The sequence below is a fragment of the Cuculus canorus genome, chromosome 12 (genome assembly GCF_017976375.1).
Source record: "Cuculus canorus isolate bCucCan1 chromosome 12, bCucCan1.pri, whole genome shotgun sequence".
Lineage (NCBI taxonomy): Eukaryota > Metazoa > Chordata > Aves > Cuculiformes > Cuculidae > Cuculus > Cuculus canorus.
Window position 1 is genome coordinate 5615032 of NC_071412.1, and position 19105 is coordinate 5634136.

Consider the following 19105-nt stretch of genomic DNA (forward strand, 5'->3'; position numbering starts at 1 on the left):
CACTTAAATGCATGACTAAGCTGGGACTTTGAGACGGGGATTGCCAATGTAACTTTAATGGATGGCAGTATCCTATTCCTGCAGTGGCTTACAAAGCTGTTTTCAGAAAGTATGGAGCCACCCAGACCGCTGGCTTTGGTTTCAGCAGTTGCAGACTGCTGGCACATATGTCTTTGGCAGAGGAGATAATGCTTCCCTCCCCTCAGCGCATGGGAGGCTGCAGGTGCTGTAGATGCTGAGGTCCGCTGCACTCAACACAACCTCCATGGAAAAAAAAAAAAGCAAATAAAATTTGGAGTTATCACAAAATACCAGTAGTAAAAGGTTATTGGCCTTCAGCCTACTGTGCTGCCAAAACTAGATCTATCTGATAATCAGCTTCCAGGTGTCGGGAGAGCATGAACGGGCCGGGGCTGAAAGGTCATGAAGAATTCCTGGTGCCTGATGAGATTTTGGTGATGTTCTGGATTCTTTGTAGGTTGACATGCCAGGAGGACACCATAGCTACACCAGATTTCCGTTCATACCTTTTCTCCTGATGCTATATAGAGACAAGAAACATCAAAGAAAATCATGAAAGCACTTTGAGTAGGCAGGGACATTACTCCTGTGTGTTCTTGTGCCAAAAAAAAGCTCCCAAGTTGAGCTGCTTGATGCTGCACTAGGACTGTTGTCTTCACCTGGGAACTTACAGATGAGCAAACTCACGTTACAATAAAAAAATGTACTCTTTCAGGGAGAGTGGGGTGTACAAGGGAGCCCATGGCATGCTTTGGCCCCTACATTGCCGAAACCCAGCCCTAAGTGGCTTAGCAAGCGGTGCAGTATGGCTACAGGACACCTTGTGGTTGTCACTTGTCCCAAACATCCCGTTTCTGTGCATCCCATTAGCATGACCAAAATCCTAAAATGTTACTCAAAAATCTAGTACAAATGGGAGGAAGTTCTCTCAACCTAGTTTTAATCCTATTTAGAAGAGAGATTTACGAGTTAGACAAGAATAACAACTTTGAGGTGTCTCAAAGCCCTCTACATTAAATTACTCATGAAATCAAGGCCACAAAGCTGTATTGAAACTACTTTACTCAGTGAAACTTTTTAACGTTGGGAGGTTTTTTTGTTATTAAACCAATGTAAATGGGAAGAATATTCTCTTCATAACAAATTTTTAATTTCCTCTGATATTTGCATGTAAATCCAAACTGAACAAAATCAACATTGTTATTACCAAGGTCCCACCCTAATTCAGGGACAAAAACCCCTTGAATTATGTCTTTTGCTGTTCTAATAGATATGTTTTAATATATATGTATATATTTAGACCTTCATCTTAATGTAGAAAGAAATTATCCCTTTTTTTTAAACTGAGATTAGTCTGATTACTCTGGTTTACTGGAGTTAAAAAAATGGATGTAAAATCTGTGTTTGAGCTACTGAGAGAGAACTTGGTGTGCTTTTAAAGCTGACATTGGGCCATACAAGTAGATGACTAACTACTTTCAGATTCTTCATCGAGAAGCTAGCAAAAGTGTTTAGTTAAAGGATTTTATATATATATATATTATAGTGTATTTGCATGCACTTGATCCTGCTGGCGCTGAAGAAAAGATGTACATTTTACATAACTTACCTGAGCTGAGTCTAAAGGTGAATGAAGAGTTATAATAATTTCTGATAATTAATTTCTTCACAGTGAGCTGTCTGATATTAAGGATTTGTAGATGAGGCAAAATAACAACGTTACTTATGCTAGACAGAAACCTATTCGTAAAAAATTGATCTCATATATACGAGTTTGAGAGTCCAACGTCAACATGGGCTGAAGCTGCTTATTAACGGTGCCTTTAAGTGCAGTTACCCACGTAAGCCTTGCAGTCTCTACCACCAGGAAATAACAAAACCTGACTCAATACCTTTGAGCATGTGATACAAGCTTGGAAATGTAATTCAAAAGTAAGGTTTACAGTCCTTCATTAATGTGTGCCAATGTGACCTTGCTGCATAATAGCATATGAGGAAGGTTTTTGCTAGTTTCTTTCAACTACTTTAAACAGTACCTTTGAAAATGTATTTGAATTGGCAGTTCTTTCCACTCCATAACATCCTGTGAACTGGGGTATTTCTTGCTAGCGCAGACTGATATTTCCTGGTGTTCAGATAAGGCTGTTAGTACACCGGGAAAAGTTTCTAGACATGTTTGTATTAATATTCATATATTCTATGTTATAAATTCTGTATTAAATTATTGTATTATATAGTCTATATTATATATTATGTATTGGTATACTTAAATACCAGTCTTTCTGCTTTTTGGATCATTTTCTTGCCACAACAGAGGTCCCATCAGGCCGTTGCAAGTGTCCTACACTTGCGGGTACGTCACACAGAGATGACAGGTTTATGTAACAATGTCCCCTGTGTCACTTTAATCAAGAGATTTCACAGTGTTATCTTGCTGTCTTGTTCCAGGCTCCAGCCAAAAAGCTGTGAAAATATGAAGCATAGAAAGAGAGAGTTTCTAGGATGAGGTAGAATTTTCTTTGGTTAAGCCATTTCCTTTTCCTTGTCACCTGCTTTGTTCTGCCCTGTTTTTCTACCACCCACTACATTTCTTAGAAATACATTTATATTCAGTATTTGGGTCAGTGTTCTCTCTTTGTTCTTAGAAATTAATACAGCATATTAAAAATTCCTTCATCCCTTTGAAGCTTGTATATTGATTAATGAAGCCAAAATGTCTTCTTCACTGATTTTTCTATGACATAACTGTTTAGCGAGCAGTTCAGTCTCTTTTACAGTCTTAGTCCTTCAAAAATTACGCCATGTGTTTTACCTTAAATACCTAATGCTGACAGCCACCCTCCCGAATCTGCCTACCTAACAAGGCAACTATTTTCTGTTTATGGCATTTTATGCAAAATTAGACAATAATTTAAAGTTAAGCTAATGGGAGAGCAAATTTTATTGGATAAGGAGAAACAGGGAAAGAAACAGAAAAAGTGGTTGGACTAAATTTACTCAAAAGCCAAGAGGCTGATATATATGGCAAAAACCCCCATAAACTAGCACCAGGAGAGTCGAGAGAATGGCCTTGGGAGATGTTTTGGATGTCTTTCCTTGTGAGTCAAGTAAGTGTGTGTATGTGGTGGAAAACAAGCAGGGGGAAGGAAGGAGTAATTTCATGATCCCTTTGAAAAGGATTTAAGTATATGTATAGTATCATTCAAGCAATTTCTTTTTTGTGGTAAAACTTATTCAGCCTCAGTTTCCACTTTCTAACTAAAGTGCTCAAAGCCTACATTAAACATCTCTGTTCCTTACCGCTTTGAAATGCTTTAAGAATGCCTGAGCATGTTTTGGTTGGGAAAGATTTTTCTGAGTGCCGTTTCTCTTCTTTTCTCTGATGGGAATAATTATGGTGGTATAGAAAAAATGCAGTTCCTGGTGTGTATTTTCAGTATTTTACACTGATTATGAGTAGAAGTTCTGTTGTTCACTCCAAATAAGGAACTTCCGATTTAAAACTTGGGGGCTGGGAGAATCTTTTAGCCTTTGAAGTCATTCTTCAGGCTCTCAAGTCTTTATAACCTAGTTTTCTTCTGCCTGGGACTGGAAATAACATATATGACTAAAATCTAGTTTTACTCATAGTGCTGAAATTTGAGACTAGATCATCTGTGTTTAGTTTTGGTTACATATTAAAGTTAATGGTAAAAATTAGGGACTGTTTAAGTTGTTAATAAAGAATTGGCTAACACTAGGCCTCTTCGGTGCAGGTATTTCTAACCTGCATAGTCCCACTGGACTGCAGGGAATGTGTTTAACGTAAAAGATGCTTACGCAGTATCTTTGAACAGTGATGATCAAACCAAACAAACACTTTTTTTTAATTAAAAGAAATAGTACTAGTATTTCTCCTCAACTTATTTTTTTTTCAGATGCATATAGAATGAAAACTGCTCTGCTTTCCTGGGGAACACAAGGAGAGGGATTAGTGTTTGTTAGAGCAGGACACCCTGTGGAATCTGATCCTGTGAGCAGCAATGCATTTGCAATTCAAATTAAACACTTTTTCCATTCCAGAAATACACTGTCATGTACATGCCCTTAGCTCTTTACAGATCACAGAACTGCTAGATTTATTGAAGCAATCTGTATTAATCTGTCACCCAGATCTTGTTAGATTCAGAAGAGACAGTAGTTGGCGTGAAGTGTCAAGGTTACTCTGACAACAGCATCGAAATAGAAACACACAAATGGACAATGTACTAGCTGGGGTTTTTTTTAATACCCTTTCTGCATGAAACACGAATTATTAGCTGTGTCATGGTGTGCTGCTATCTTTCAGTGTTTAAGAACATTAAATTGTTAGAAACACTTTTGCAGCCTAGCAAATCTACAGGATGCAAAAGCCTGTTCTATTGCTGACAAACATGAATCGCAGATTGTCCCTGGGGGGAAGAAAGCTTGCCTCGCGTAATTGAAATGTCGGTTTTGACCAAAACACTATTTACAGGTAGTTAAATGGTATGCAGGTTTTTACAGCAACAGACCAGCTTACTGAGTATTTGCCATAATGCAGAGGGAAATGTTCCATGTATATATTGTACAGGGCTTTGTCCTTAAATTCACACAGAAGGAAAAAAATACATGCAGAAACCTCCTTACTTGATAGTAATAACTGGTAACCATTTAGGTCACAAGCAGCTCAAGCGAGTGGGTTTTGATTTAGTAATACAGGGCTGCAGCTCAACACTCATCTTCTCGCCCCGCCCTTGTCCCTCACGCCTCCACCATCCTGCTCATAGCCACATCCCCTCCTTTCTCCATCAATCTTCTTATCTTGGCCTCTTCCACTTCCCTGTGCAGGCAGGCCCCGGCCCTTGGAGAAGGAGCACAGGAGGGGACGTGTAACCAGTGCTCGAAAGCCTCCTGCGATGAGATGAAAGATGTTGCACAATTTCCTTAGTTGGTAAATCATGAAGCTGTTTCAGTCTGTCTGCTTCCCACAAATCATTGCAGGCTCTGACCTCTGGTGTATCACAGCCCTACTGGTGCTTTCAAAGTCTGGAAGACATCTCTGAAACACTCATTCTGTTCAGTGCAAGCACTGCAATTTAGTCAACATCTTGTTATGGGTCAGGTTTTACTGTTTCATAGAATTCTAGAATAGTGTGGGTTAGAAGGCACCTTAAAGATCACCCAGTTCCACCCCCTGCCATGGGCAGGGACACCTCCCACCAGACCAGGCTGCTCAAAGTCCCATCCAAACTCGGATAGCTCCTCGGAGCCTTCTCTTCTTCAGACTGAACAACCCCAGCTCTCTCAGCGTGTCCTTGTAAAAAAGCTTTCTTGTACTTGTTCCCACTGGAGCCACCACTGCCCACATCGTGCTGCTCGCCCATGGCTCTGCATATGCCCCATCAGCCAGAAAGATGGAGCGAGGTCAGGATTTCTCAGCCAACGAGAGAGCCGTGACGCTGGAACGCAGGAACACGGGGGGAAGAGAGGAACAGAGAAGGGCTGCCCAGGGCTGCCCTGGGAATACGTGGGACTGGGGAAGAAGCAGCCCTGGGAATACCTGAGGATGGGGGAAACAGCGGCCACAGGAACGTGAGCATGAGAATCAAATTATAAGCTTTGCTGCAGCTGTTTTGTATGTTTAATTATCTTGGAATATAAATCGGTCTTGTATCAAGAAATAATACGCAGACAATCTCTAGACATGGATGAATACCCTGAAAGAATAAACACTCTCTTAGAGTTGCAAGGATTTATTGATATGCTTAATTGGGTCTTGGGTCAAGAATGAACTAGGAGTCTCCAGCCATGGTTGGGTAACCTAAAAACATGAACATTCTCTGGGGACTTACACGGTTCTTTGTGTAACAGCGGTATATAAACCCACTGCTTTTGTAAGATGCCTTTTTTAGGGATCCGATTCAGCGCTGAATTGTAAAATAAAAATATTATTGCCTTTGCTTCGAAGACTTTGTCCTTTTCACCGGTGAGTGAGTGTTTCTCACACGAGGGCCCGGGGCTGACACGGCCGCGGTCGGCTGCGGGCGAGGGCCGCGGCGGAAGCGGAACCGGAAGCGGAAGTGGCGCTGCGGGGCCGCTCCGTGCGGGCGCGAGGAGCCGCGGGCCGGGGCCGCGCGATGGGTGCCGCCGCGGTGCTGGGGGCCGCGCTGTGCGCCCTGCTGCTGCCGCCGGTAAGCGGGAACGGGGCCGGGCCTGGGTCTGCTCGGACAGAGGCCTGGGCGCTGCCCAGTGCCCCCGGCCCTGCCCTCTCCGCTGTGTTCGGTGCACCCGGCCCTGCCCCTTCCTCCGTGCCCTCTCCCCGGCGCCCCCCTGGGCCCTGCCCTCTCCGCTGGGCCCCGTGCCCCCGGTCCTTTCCCCTGGGCCTCATGCCCTGGCTCTGCCTTGTGCCCGGTGTTCCCGGCCCTGCCGTTTCCTCTGTGTCCCCGGTCGCTGCCCTCTCCGCTGTGCCCGGTCACCTCGTCCTGCCCTCTCCCCTGTGTCCAGTACTCCTGGCCCTGCCCTCTTCCCTCTCCCCTGTGTCCCCGCTCCTGCCCTCTCCTGTGTGCCGGTATCCCCGGTCCCTGCCCTCTCCCCTATGCCGGGTATTCCGAGTCCCTGCCCTCTCCCCTGTGCCCGTATCCCCGGTCCCTGCCCTCTCCCCTGTGCCCGTATCCCCGGTCCCTGCCCTCTCCCCTGTGCCCGTATCCCCGGTCCCTTCCCTCTCCCCTGTGCCTGTATCCCCGGTCCCTTCCCTCTCCCCTGTGCCTGTATCCCCGGTCCCTTCCCTCTCCCCTGTGCCCATATCCCCGGTCCCTTCCCTCTCCCCTGTGCCCGTATCCCGGGTCCCTTCTCCTCTCTCTTTGTGCCCGATGGTGCAGTGCAGCGCAGCAGGGACACCAGGAACCTCTGGAATCAGCTTAAGCAGCCAGAAGGGCACGTCTGCGTAAACTGGTGCTCCACTGAGTTGTTTTGTTAGGGTATTTTTGGCTGTTTACTTGTCTTTAATATATGTTTTGCCTTGTTCTGGTAAGGCAGGATGCAGAGTACGGACCTTGCGTCTCTCCACGAAGCGCTCCCTCACTGTTTGTGAGCCCCACGTAGCTGTTATTGGTTGCATTGGGGTTTTTTGAAGAGTGTCTTTGCTACATTTCTCTCTGGTTTGCTGCTCCTGGCAAGGAAAGAGGTTTCTGTAAGACTCCAGGCCCTGCGTCCTGCCTCCTTTGCTCTACAAATACGGTTGTACCAGTGGTGGTGAGCGTTAGACCTGGACGTTCAGCCTCAAGAGCAGTGTCTGAGACTAACAGACTAACAGTGTAGGGCGGTGGTGCTTGGGAAGGTAGTAGATGTTTGGGGAAGGACCACTGCTGCTCTCTGAGCCACAGGCACCCTGGTCGTAATGCCCAGACAAAGGAAAGGAGAGACAATTTGCGCATCTTACATTTGTGCCACTTCTAACGTGGCACAAATGTAAGAACACTTCTTACATTTGTGTTCACGCCTAGTTTTTTCCTACTGTTTTATATTTCCGTGAGGTTTATGTTGTGACTTGCTCTGTATGAAATACTTTCTCCCTGTTGTGTACCTTGGAGGCTCTTGTACATCTTATCGAGACACTAACTGGTAAATATACGTTTAGACTGGTCTCTGTCCAGTGATTCATGACTTCCAGTATTCTGTGCGGTGGGGTTACCAAGTGCACTCCAGAGCTCAACAGTCAGCCCGACCTTATATTGCTGCAGTGACAGGGATGTCCTATAAAAGTAGGGATTAAGAGATAGTATGAGATGTCTTCTCTATCAGAGATAAGGAATTATACAAGAAAAGTTCAAAGATAGTAAAGGAAGGAAATATGATGAAGGAACGACCTGTCAGAAACAGGAAGAAACTTGTTTGAAGGTGAGGGGCTGTTGGGAATGGTCTGACCTGAATGAAAGGAGATGGTGACATCCCTTTATGAAAGGACAGCTGTTACGCCTCTAATCCACATGGGAACATTTTTATGAGGGAGCAAGTCAGCCTAAGGAAGCAGGTTAATCTGTTTAGGAGCAGGTTTGTGGACAATCTTCTACCCAGCTAACAAGTTTGAAAATGCGCTCAGTAAGAAATCTTTACTTTGCACATATGTTGAGAGTAAGATTTGTTTTACACTGTTCAGCAGCACAGCTGAGTGCGAGTCCGTGTATCCACACGAGTAGCCTGTGTCTGTTATGAAAGGATACTAAAGCAGTTAGAAAATACTAAAAATTCAGCTGGATGCAGCAGGATTTCAGTGGGGATGGCCCAGTAAGGTGTAGCATCTATCGTTTCCCTTCATTTTTAACTTCTAAATGCAGTCTTTAGAGCTCAGCAGTGAATGTGCAAGGGGGAACATGTTGCTCTGGCCCTCCCTCCCTGCACCTCGTGAGCAAGAATTGTGTTTCCTGGTTCCTTCCCAGAGAAGGGAACCTTGCCAAACAAAACATGTGTATCAAATAAGCAAGTAATCGCTCCTTCTAGGTAGGCTTGTGCTTGTGCAGCATTAACGCTTGATTTCCTGGAACCCAGAAAATGCGTATTATTCTACTTGGTGAAGCAGAAAGAGCTTTTAATGGATGGAAACATCTAGGGGTTGCACCTGTTGAAAGTCTTTATTGCTTTTAATTTGCCATTAGCTTATACTTTTAGGTGAGTGCACTTAAGAGAGAAGCTTGATATTTTTTATGCTGATCGTAAATCACAGAACAACTTATTTTTTAGCTGACAGTTGGAGGGCTGTTATATGTTTAACAGTTAATGCGCTCAAGCCCTTTGACACAATTCTCCCAGCAGATGTTCATGCGCCATGGCCAGTATAATGGATTCCTCTGAAGAAGGTTTTTGGCTATTCAAACCAGGCAGATGTAAACCTCTGAAACAATACCGTCACATGGGTTTGGTTTTTTTTTCCTCTCTAGCTCTCACTTGCTACAGAATACTGATATGCTAGCCTGAAGAGAAATGCCTCTGTAGCACTGTTAATGATTACATTGTGCATCTGACAAATATTTGGGCTTTCCTCCTTCTCTCGTACCTACTTCTGGCTTAATAGCTCCATGTTCTTTCACGTAACCTGGAATTTACAACAAGATTTAAATTTTCTCTTAATCTATTGATACTTCCCAATATTGAGGTTGGTATCTCTCTCAAGAAAAACAGTTGAAATAAGGTCATCGCCCAGTTTTCTTGAGGTGATGCTTCTTTGAGATACAAACGACACTTAATTGTTTTCCCTACTTTGCTGCTGTAGCTACATTTAATCCTTATTCTATTCATTTATGCACTCAGATACCTGCCCTTATTGATGCTTGGGGAGAAATAAATATCCCTAGAATTACCAGAAGTTTTAAAATTCATATGTAGTAGTAAAATATAGAAATCACATTATGTGAGGGACTTGGAGTGATCTGAAGAGATGCCGGTATTCCCTTAACTACACAAAGTCTTCTTAGAATATGATAGTTGATCTCTTTGTGTTTACAGTTATTTGATAAACAGTGTTCTAAGAATTGCTGTGTAATACCTTTATTAAAAGGGGAAATTCTAGAATCGGCAAGGAGGGAAAGACTCTTTTCTGTTGTGTTTAAATTCCTTCCTATGTGAAATTTGACACTTTTTGGAAACAAGAGGATACAGAATCAAATCATTTGCCTGGGTTTCTTGGTATTTTACTTAGTGGCATGAACCGTACCTGTAACATTTACCTTGTATTTGAAATGAGGATGAATAGTTTTATGCAGTGACTTGATTTTTACTATTTTACCTACCTCTCATGGAATCAATCATTGTATAAAATTAACTGAATAAATTCCTTTTCTCTGAAGAATCCTTTCTCATCCTAATGGCTTTTAGAAGAAAACCTATATACTGATAGCCTAAACTTTGTTTAATTTGGAACACGCTTGTGTATTACAGGTAACTGCAGATGAGGGGATCCTGCATGCGTCTGGAAACAGTGTGCCTCCAGTAACAAAGGATTACTGCATAATTTACAACTCTAAGTGGATATCGCTTCCAAAGAACCTGGACAATGCTGTAAGTAGCTTATAATCGTACTCCCTACAAAAAGTAGAATGCAATATGAATTTGGATCAGCTATATCTGGTCTTCAAAATTTTGAGTTAAATATGTTTCTATATTCAACTGATCTTGTTAATTTTTTTCTTCAGGTGTTATCGGTATGTTCGAGTTTTAGATTTGGAAGTAAATGTCTATTTATTTGTTTACAAAAATATTGTAAACTTATGAAAGAGATTTCTTATATTGACTTATCAGTTTGATCTTTTGTTTAATTGGCTTCAAAACGTGTGATGGAATAGGGGATTATCCAGAATGTATCTTCATGCCATATTTTCTGAGTGTGTGTCTTTGAGCCAAACCAGAGTGTGAAGCAGAAATAACTCTCCTTTAATATTTTGCTTTAGGCACTCTTATGAGCAGGAAATACTTTGTATTTGTAAAGGAGAAGGCACCCTTCTCTCCCTTCCCTCCTGTCATTTATTAGAAGGTTAATTCGATGTAAACCAGAGTAAAAATCATTTGTCTTTCCCAGACTTCTTTGCTGTGCTCCTTTGGCCGCTAGGATGTCTTGACTAACTAAAGGAAACTAACAATAATTTAAAAACAGCTGTCAGTGTGGGATACTTTAAAATGAAAACAGAAATATGTATTTATTTTTTTTAACACATTACTCGTTACAAAAGAATTATCAGGCCCACCAACTGTTTTTGAGCAAGTATTTTACTTCAGAACTCTGGTTATGTTGTATCCATCCATACTTTTCTGGCTTGTGAAGCCTGGAAATATCACAGAGTGTACATCGAGTTCCCCAGAACTACAGTCAGTGGTTTCCTATATAACAAGTTTCTTATGTTTAAATTACAGCAACAGCTGCTGTGAAATTGCATTTAGAAACAACCAGATGTTTCAGCTATACACTGCTTTAAATGTCCCTCAGTATTGCAAGTTGCAGAAACTGCTCTGATTTTATATTCCTGAATTAGTGATCCTTTCTGTTATACCTCTTTCTGGCAAGCTTCAAATTAGGGAACATAGTAATGTCGTCTGGATTAGTTTGCAGTATTAAATTTCCTACTTTCATCATGTTCCTCTTCTCCCTCTTCTCTCTGCAGAATTACACGACGCTGGAAAACCTGACTTCTACGGTACTCTGTGATTCTTCTGAAGTTCCTGCTGGCTCAATGAAGGATAAAGCAGTTGCTGTGATGAGAGGAAACTGCACTTTTTTGGAGAAAGCCAGAATTGCACAAAATTTGGGTGCTAAAATGCTGTTAATTGCCAGTAAAGCTAGGCTGGTAAGTTATTAAATATAGTTTTCTCCTGTGGTGAACTAGCATCTCGTGTATTTGGTCCGGTGCAGGGTTAGCAGAGAGAAATCACAAAAGCAGAGGATCATGACAGTGGATGGGATTCCAGCACAAGTCATTAACCTTCCCACAGAGCGCGTGTTGGTGCAAATGCTGTTCCTGAGGCTGAGGGGGTCGTTCCGAGTTGGCTTTATGCAGCGTTGTGTTGTATCATCTAAAAGTATCTGCAAGTTAATTGTATTTTTGATCAGTTCCTTGTATCTTTAATCATGTTTCTAAATGCAAATGCTTGTCTTTATCATTCTCTAATTTTAGTATACTCTGAACTCCCTGTAATCTTGGGTGATATTTTGTTTCAGACATGTCTGACAAAAATAAGCTAGAAAATTAAATTTAATTAATTAAATTAAATTGGAAACAGGAAGAGGTCGTTTGAGGTATCAGAAGGAACAGATACTTCTGTTGGTTATGTGTTCTCTGTTATAGTTGCCAGACGTATGTACCAATATTGACAATTTATGAATTTGTGAATAACATGAAAAGTTAATCTTGTTTCAGAAGCCTAGGGAATAAAACCAGAGTTTTGATTATTCCAGTATAATACTACAGAAGCACAAGAACTTTATGAATGCAGGTGTGTTGGCAGTATCGCCTGTTGTGCTTTACATACATCTGTCTTCATTTACCTTCCTACAAATACACTGACATTTTGAGGATAATCTGCTTTCAGGGATCTAAGTTGCTTTGCGAATAAGCTCAACATACTTATCACTGACACTTTCCCTTTTAGTCTCTTATTTCAGATAACAAGACTGATTTTGAAAATGTGACTCTTCCACTTGCCCTTATACGATATAGTGACATAGTAGATATGCAGCTGGTAAGTAATAAAACTTTGGTGTGGTTTGCATAAACTTGGGGTTTTGAGTAAATAAATAAAATATTTTACGGTCAGATATAGACATCTGCCTGATTTGAACATGCACAGAAGAGGATGGATATTAAGTCATGGAAGGGCTAGTCTTCGTAATTCAAATTAATCTGAGAGAATGATTAATTAGGACACTAATAATGGGAAACATAATACCCAACTGGAGGGAGAGTAATCTTAGAAGTCTTGCTGCTAAACAAGATAAGCAGCTTTGCAGTAGACTTGCGTGGAATTGCAGGTGCCTGACTTACGTGGAGCTGTAGCCTGAGAGGGCTGTTCCTTTAGCACAGAAGCTGGAACAGTTGAGCTTATATCTGCTGGTGTGGTATCTTTCAGGCAAACGATGCCTAATCAGGTTGGGTCTTGAGGAAGGTATGAGAGTGTTTTTATCTTGGCCAGATGATGAGCTCTGTCTTTGTATAGCATGATAGCGTCAGTTACAGAGAAATTACTCAGTATTGATTGAGTTCCTCCTGATGGGTCCATGGTGAGATGCCTTTAAAGTGTGGCAGTTGTGGTATCTCTTACACTTTATAATCAGGAGAGTTTGTTTTCCTTGATATGTAGTATTAGAATACTGAATATTGCAGCAGGTTTTAAAGAAAGCAGTATCCTTTTTTTCCATGTAGCTTTTTCTGTCGTTATTTTGTTGTTCTTTTGGTTTTTATTTAGTGTTAAATAGCTTTACTAGGCAGGAGTTGCACTGCAGGTGTTTTTCTGTGACTAGCAGAGGCAAGCACTAATCTTAGCTTCTTGGGTTGTGTTTGCAAGCTCACTTCACCATTTCTGCTCTTAATCTTCAGAGCTGCCGTGGGAAGTTGTTTTAGGTAAGTATGCAAACTCAAACCATGCCTAGATGTATAGGACTTGTCTTTTCCAATTAAAGATTGGTTCTTGCTGAGCGTGGACATGACTGAAGGATTGTGATGACTGTCCTCAGACTGCCGTAGTCTTGGGGAATACTGTGTTTTGATTCAGGTTGTCTTCTGTCTTGAAATGTGTGCTTCAAGTAAGACAACTTTTGTTTGCTTAGTTGAGTGGTTTTAAGCCATGCCCAGGTAACATGAAAGGGAACTAGGGCAAGGTTAGATCTGTACTTTGTTCTGAATCTTCTCTGCACAACTTTATTGCCTAATGCTTTTTGGGCTGGTGTAGAATCGCTTCTGCGTAGCTGTAGTAATTCACCGAAGTAACTTTGCTAGTAGATTAGTGTGCCAGGTGATGTCTCATACCTCTGTGGGATTGAAGAATCTGGTTTTGTCTTATAATGAGACTGGCTTCATAAAAGTAGTGAGGAATGCAGTGTGGACTACAAGTGTTCCTTTCCTACTTTTGATGTAGTTTTTGCCAAAGCCTTCTCTCGTGTCACTGGCAGCTGTTGTTTTGAATGATATGTGCTGCTTAGAAGCTGGCAGCTTCGTACTCTTCCTACTAAAGTTTTATTTCTGTTTTAACTCTTCTCAAGGCTTCTAACTTTCTCCTTTTATTTAGAAGAGAGAGCTGTCTTGCAGGGTTATCTGATGTATTGGATTTGATTTTAGTGCTCCCTGTGGAGGAAGCTAAGACTTTGCAAGTTTTTAGGGAAGAACAGGACGATAGGAACTAAAGGAAGCCATCACTCTAGACTCTAATGTGAATTATACATTGTAAGTTTAATGAACCTTAAAGGAAAAACTGGATTAAGATATGTTGGAATCGAATCTTATAAGTGAATAAACCTTTAGGCTTCTGGGTTTTTTTGACACTTTTTGGTGTCTCTTTGTGTTTTAGTTTGTTGTTCTGTTTGGTTTGTTGAGTTCTGTTTTGGTTGTTGTTGTGTTGATTTTCTTTACATGTAGGATACTGTGATTTGAATAGGGTTTTTTTTGCCTTTATCTAATGCTGTGTTCCATGTTCTACAGCTGCAGTGTTTCACTAGAATTTAATTTTTTTTGTTTTCTGAACTTCCATAACTTCAGGCAAAGGAAGGATTCTGGCTTCATTAGCCTGCAGTAAGGTTAATATCTGTTATTAGATAATTCCGATGCTGAAATGAATCACTTTCTTCACATATGGCCAGTGTATTCCACTACACTACTTAGCTTCCCATTCGGTCCCTCCACTGCCAGTTTGATCTTCCTGTAGCCAAACCTGCCTGGCATGTTCATCTCCTCTCCTCCACATGCGGGCTGTTAAGAAATCTGTTTTTCTGCTGCATCTCTGAAGTCTGTTTTCACTGCTGGATTGGTTTAGATGCCTTCACTTACTTTGACTGCCCTCAAGCCCTTCTTCCCTACCACCTTCCACTTCCTGTTGAATTAGCATCTTTGCTTTGTTTCTCAAATCTCACCTTTCAGTCGAATGGAAGCACCTTGGGTTTGCTTTCAAGATTTTTGTATAATTTGATATCAGTTATGTTTCCATGTTCCTTCCTGTTGTCTTTAGTGTCCTTCAACTGATCGTTCTTTTACTTTGGTCCTAACATGTTTAAGTAGCACGGAATGGCTTTCTTTTTGTTTAAATCCATCTCAAATCATGTTTGTGTAAAGCTATTATTAAGTAACTTTCTGCCACGTTAAATTTTCCCTGTGTCCCATCTGAAGCATCGTGCCTATGTCTGAACTGTGAATTTTGTGGTTTCAAGAGGTAGAGACAGACCTCTGCTGATATCCCAATGAACCTGTGAGTTTGTATTTCAAATTATTTGTCTCAGATATGCTTTCCTGCAGAGCAGAAATCTTTGATAGTACTTGATGTATTTGGAGGATGAAAAGCTTTTGGGCTAGAGGCACAACTTCTTGGAAATGTTAAAAAAATCCAAAGTAATACCATTTTCCCTGTGGTATCCATACGTTTCTACAGCAATAGTAATAGAGTTGTTTTCAAATCTGACCGTCCTGAAAGGCAGCATGGAAAGCATTACATTGTTCCAATAACCAAGGCAAATACATGGGGTGTTTAGTGCAGTAAGTTGAAAACTTGCTCTGAGCATTGGGTAAGTTAAGAGCAGGAAATGATGGGCATGTTGTTGGAAAGTAAGCGATATAATTTCTTTTTTGTCTTTATGAATCAACTTTCATGTTATTTTTCAGGTGCTTGGAAATGAAGTTAATGTGACTATGTATTCACCACCTTTGCCAGAGTTTGATTGCAGTATGGTTGTCATCTTCCTGATTGCTGTGTTTACAGTGGCGCTGGGCGGTTACTGGAGCGGAGTAGCAGAACTGTAAGTTTGTTAAACAGAACTGCTTAAATTATGTGGACTATGAAAAACTGTGACTGTGCTCAATAAGAAATGATCTTCTTTTATGTTGGTCGTTAAAAAATTAGAAGACTTAGGTGCAATAAGCTGCTTTGGCATGAAATGTTTGAGCACTGCAACCTTTTGAAGAGTCACTCTAGGGTTTTAAGGAACTTGAGTAGTCGATTGTAGAAGTCCACGAGGGATAATGCAGCTCTCGGGAGGAGGAATAAGTCGGCATTTTGAGAAATTACCAAATACTCTGTAGTTGCATCATAATACTCCGATATCCGTGATAGAAAGTACGTATGTTAATGACACCTTTAAAATCCGATAACCCAAGAGGTTTGGACATCGTATCTAGCGTCCGTATATGGCAGGAATCTGTACAACTGCTTCATCCCAGCTGGCCGTGCAGCACCCTCTGGGATATCTGCACTGTGCACTCCTGTCACAAGGAGCGCTGGGGAATGCAGTTTGGTTGGGTGGTTTGGGTGGCTCCAGACAGTCAAAGTCCAACCAGGCTTATCTACTTCAGCTTTGTGCATTAACCAGTGGAGCAGCAGAGCCAGGGGCAGTTCCAGCTCCAGGCAAGGAGGCAGCAGCAGTCCTTGTGCAGGGAAGGAAGGAGGGACTGAGGGTGTAGAGTGTGGCAAATGCAGGGAAAGAAAGAGTAGCAGGGGTTTCTGCACTGGGCTTGAGGGGAGTGTGGCTTTGTGTAGTGAAGTGACGCACACTCAATGCACAAAACTGGGTTTCGTCTGGAATTAAACTGGACCGGATGTGGATATGGCTGGCCTTTCAGAGCAGGTGATTATTCTGCAGTGTTTCTTGGACGTCTGTATGCGGTGGATGGGCCAGTGTGCGTCGCTCCCTAGGGCTTCCCATTCTCCGCGGTGTTCTAGTGCTTTGCTCCCCAGAACACTAAGGGAAGGGATTGTATGTGATAACAACAGTTTCCTCTTTCCCACTAGTTATGCAAACCTGGTGATTATAAAGAGATTAAAGAAGCAGAAGGAGAGGGGTGTTTCTTTTTTTAAAGGTTGGATCTGATTATGCTTCTTCTTACCCTGCGGTGTTACAGGGTGTGGCTGCACTGAATGTTAAAAAAAGAAAACGCGATGCTGTCTCGCAGATTGAAAAATACCTAGATGTAATTACATTAAACTTTTTAAAGTGCACTTTCATAAATCTCGGGAGAGCTTTTTTTTTTTAAAGCTGTTCATTCAAAGCATGTCCTCTGAGGTGATTCATCTAACAAAGTGCCTTACTCCTGTGGGTTTTCTCTCTTTTGAAGGTAGCTGTTTCAGTGCTGAATTCAGCATTTTGCAGGTCTTGGGATTGGTTAGGAATGTGTTATCTGATGGGCAAGTTGCACTAATGTCTGTACTAAAGAGTATTAAGGCTATCTGCCCAAGAAACAAAACCAACAATTTAAATCTCCTTATTTTGCATGGTGAGGTATAAATATGGAGTATGGATGCACAGAAGTCTTACTCCCAGTGAAAATCCCCAATCACACCCCCTCTCTTCCACTTACTCTGTAGTTATAAGGTGTAAAGGCAAAAGAACTAGTACTTAGCTAGCTTCATTCTGCTAACATGAATGGGTTTTGCAGACACTTGATTTCGATAGTTGAGGTTTGAAACAGCAGTGCCCTTGATTTCGATAGGCACGTTTATCAGATTGACTATATTGAGATGAAGAAATTTTGTATTCAGAGGTGATGCACTAATAGAGTTGAGTGTATGCATCCTGAAAAGGAATTGAAGAGTTTAGAGATCAGACTACTTTTCCTCACGTGGACCATGGTTTTGGTTGAGGCTACTCTTCAAAGGTGGCAGTCACCACACAGTTGGAAAGGAGGACAGTTAAGAATCTATTCCTTATGATCTATGCGAGGTTAGAAGTGTATATCTGCATTAAAAAATGGAGATAAACAATAAGCATACCATTTTTCTGTATCTTTAAGTAGTCAAATAGTGATGTGAAGGATTAGACTGAAATGCTGTCAATCCAAATGGTTTATAACCAGCAATTCTGGTCATAGTAAAATGTTTACCATAATCTGTCATCTGAGGTAAATGTGTTTGCCATTTTCTTAAAACAGTGAGAATTTGAAAGCAATATCAAGTCCTGGGGAGAGAGAAACAAGATGGAAGAAGGAAGAAAATGTTACTTTCACTCCTTTAACAGTTATCTTGTTTGTCGTCATCTGTTGTGTCATGCTGGTCTTACTTTATTTCTTCTACAAATGGTTAGGTAAGAAACGATGGATAATCTTATTTGACTTCTTTTTTTGCGTGATCTTGTTAGGTGTCTAAGCTGAAAAGCTAGGTTTCTAAACTAAAATTACTGTGATTTTTTTAATTGTTCTCTCCATGCATGAGTTGAGGGTTGAAAAGATGTAGTTGCTAAAAAAAGAGATAAGCTTTCTTCTACTCTTTTACAAAGGCTGCCTTGACACTACTTGTTCGGAATGAAGTAGTGTGGAGGAGAGGTGACTAGCAACTAGTAAAAAAAAGCATCTGATATATGTTAACATTCTTGGGAGGGTAACAATGATAACTTAGTAGTGTTTGGAGTGAAAGCTTTTCTTATGTATTGCTACATTGATGTTGAGTTTGTGGTTGCAGTGCCCTAACTAAAGTACCAGACAAAATGGCTTTCCTGTAATGGACTAGACTGAAGCGTACTGGCTGAGTTCGTGAATTATGCAATTCCAGTAAAATACAGTTTCTAAACTGTTGGTTGATTTTTTTTCTTTTCCCTGCCCTCAAATCATACAACCAGAAAACGTACACTGTTTTAAATTACACTTTGTAGTATGCACAATGTAACTTTGAAGGATTCTCAAAGTCACTGTTTCCTAGAATTTATTACTAGTTAACCTCCTGCTTCTGAGAATTAAACTTCACCATCCTGACTTCTGATTTCATTTACTTTTGTTATCTTGACTGTGGACTATGCTACCTTTACTAAACTGGTCCCACTGAAAGACTGATGAACCTTTTAATATGATCAAAAGGTTTAGGTTAAAAATGTTCGCCATTAACTCTGAGATGCTTGAGGTGCGATTTAGGAAGAAGCGGAAAAAGGAGGAGGGGAGAGGAGTAACAAATTAGTTAGAGGGAGGAAGAAATATGAATGTTTTAAAGAAAATCTATAATAGCTTTTTCCTTAGAAGCTGTAGTTCTATGCACTTTGGAGCAGATAAATGTGAAATGTCTTGAAAATAAAAAAGCTTTTACCACAGTAAGACATGCTGCTCCAGGGAAAAAACCGGATTTAAATAAAACTGAGCAACCAAACTTCCTCACTTTGATACGTCACTACTGTAGCGCGTGAATGCAAGTCCCAATATCAGTGCTTGGAGTTAAGATCGATTCTGTAACTGCAGTACTAGGGAGCGTTTCCAGCACGAAGTCAGTTGCAAAGCTGAGCTCTGTGATGGAGTTCTCTAGATCTGTTTTTTTTTAAAATATTTGGGCACTAATAATTCTGCATTGTTGCCTCTAAATTTGAGATACCCTAAATGACTGATTTCTTGCTGCCTTCAGTGGAGCAAAACTTCTTGTTTTCCCTTTTGGG

At 41.2% G+C, this 19105-nt stretch overlaps 1 protein-coding gene across 4 annotated transcripts in view; it reads left to right on the plus strand.

Annotated features, from left to right (window-relative positions):
• Positions 1-6062: 6062 nt before the first annotated feature.
• Positions 6063-19105, plus strand: part of SPPL2A (signal peptide peptidase like 2A) — a 28649-nt gene continuing 15606 nt past the window's right edge. For all 4 annotated transcript variants that reach the window (XM_054077369.1, XM_054077371.1, XM_054077368.1 and 1 more), the window contains exons 1-6: positions 6063-6212; positions 9952-10071; positions 11169-11351; positions 12154-12243; positions 15366-15499; positions 17625-17776. In XM_054077369.1, coding sequence (XP_053933344.1) covers positions 6159-6212; positions 9952-10071; positions 11169-11351; positions 12154-12243; positions 15366-15499; positions 17625-17776 — 733 coding nt within the window. In that variant the 5' untranslated portion in view covers positions 6063-6158. The remainder of the gene's footprint in view (positions 6213-9951; positions 10072-11168; positions 11352-12153; positions 12244-15365; positions 15500-17624; positions 17777-19105) is intronic.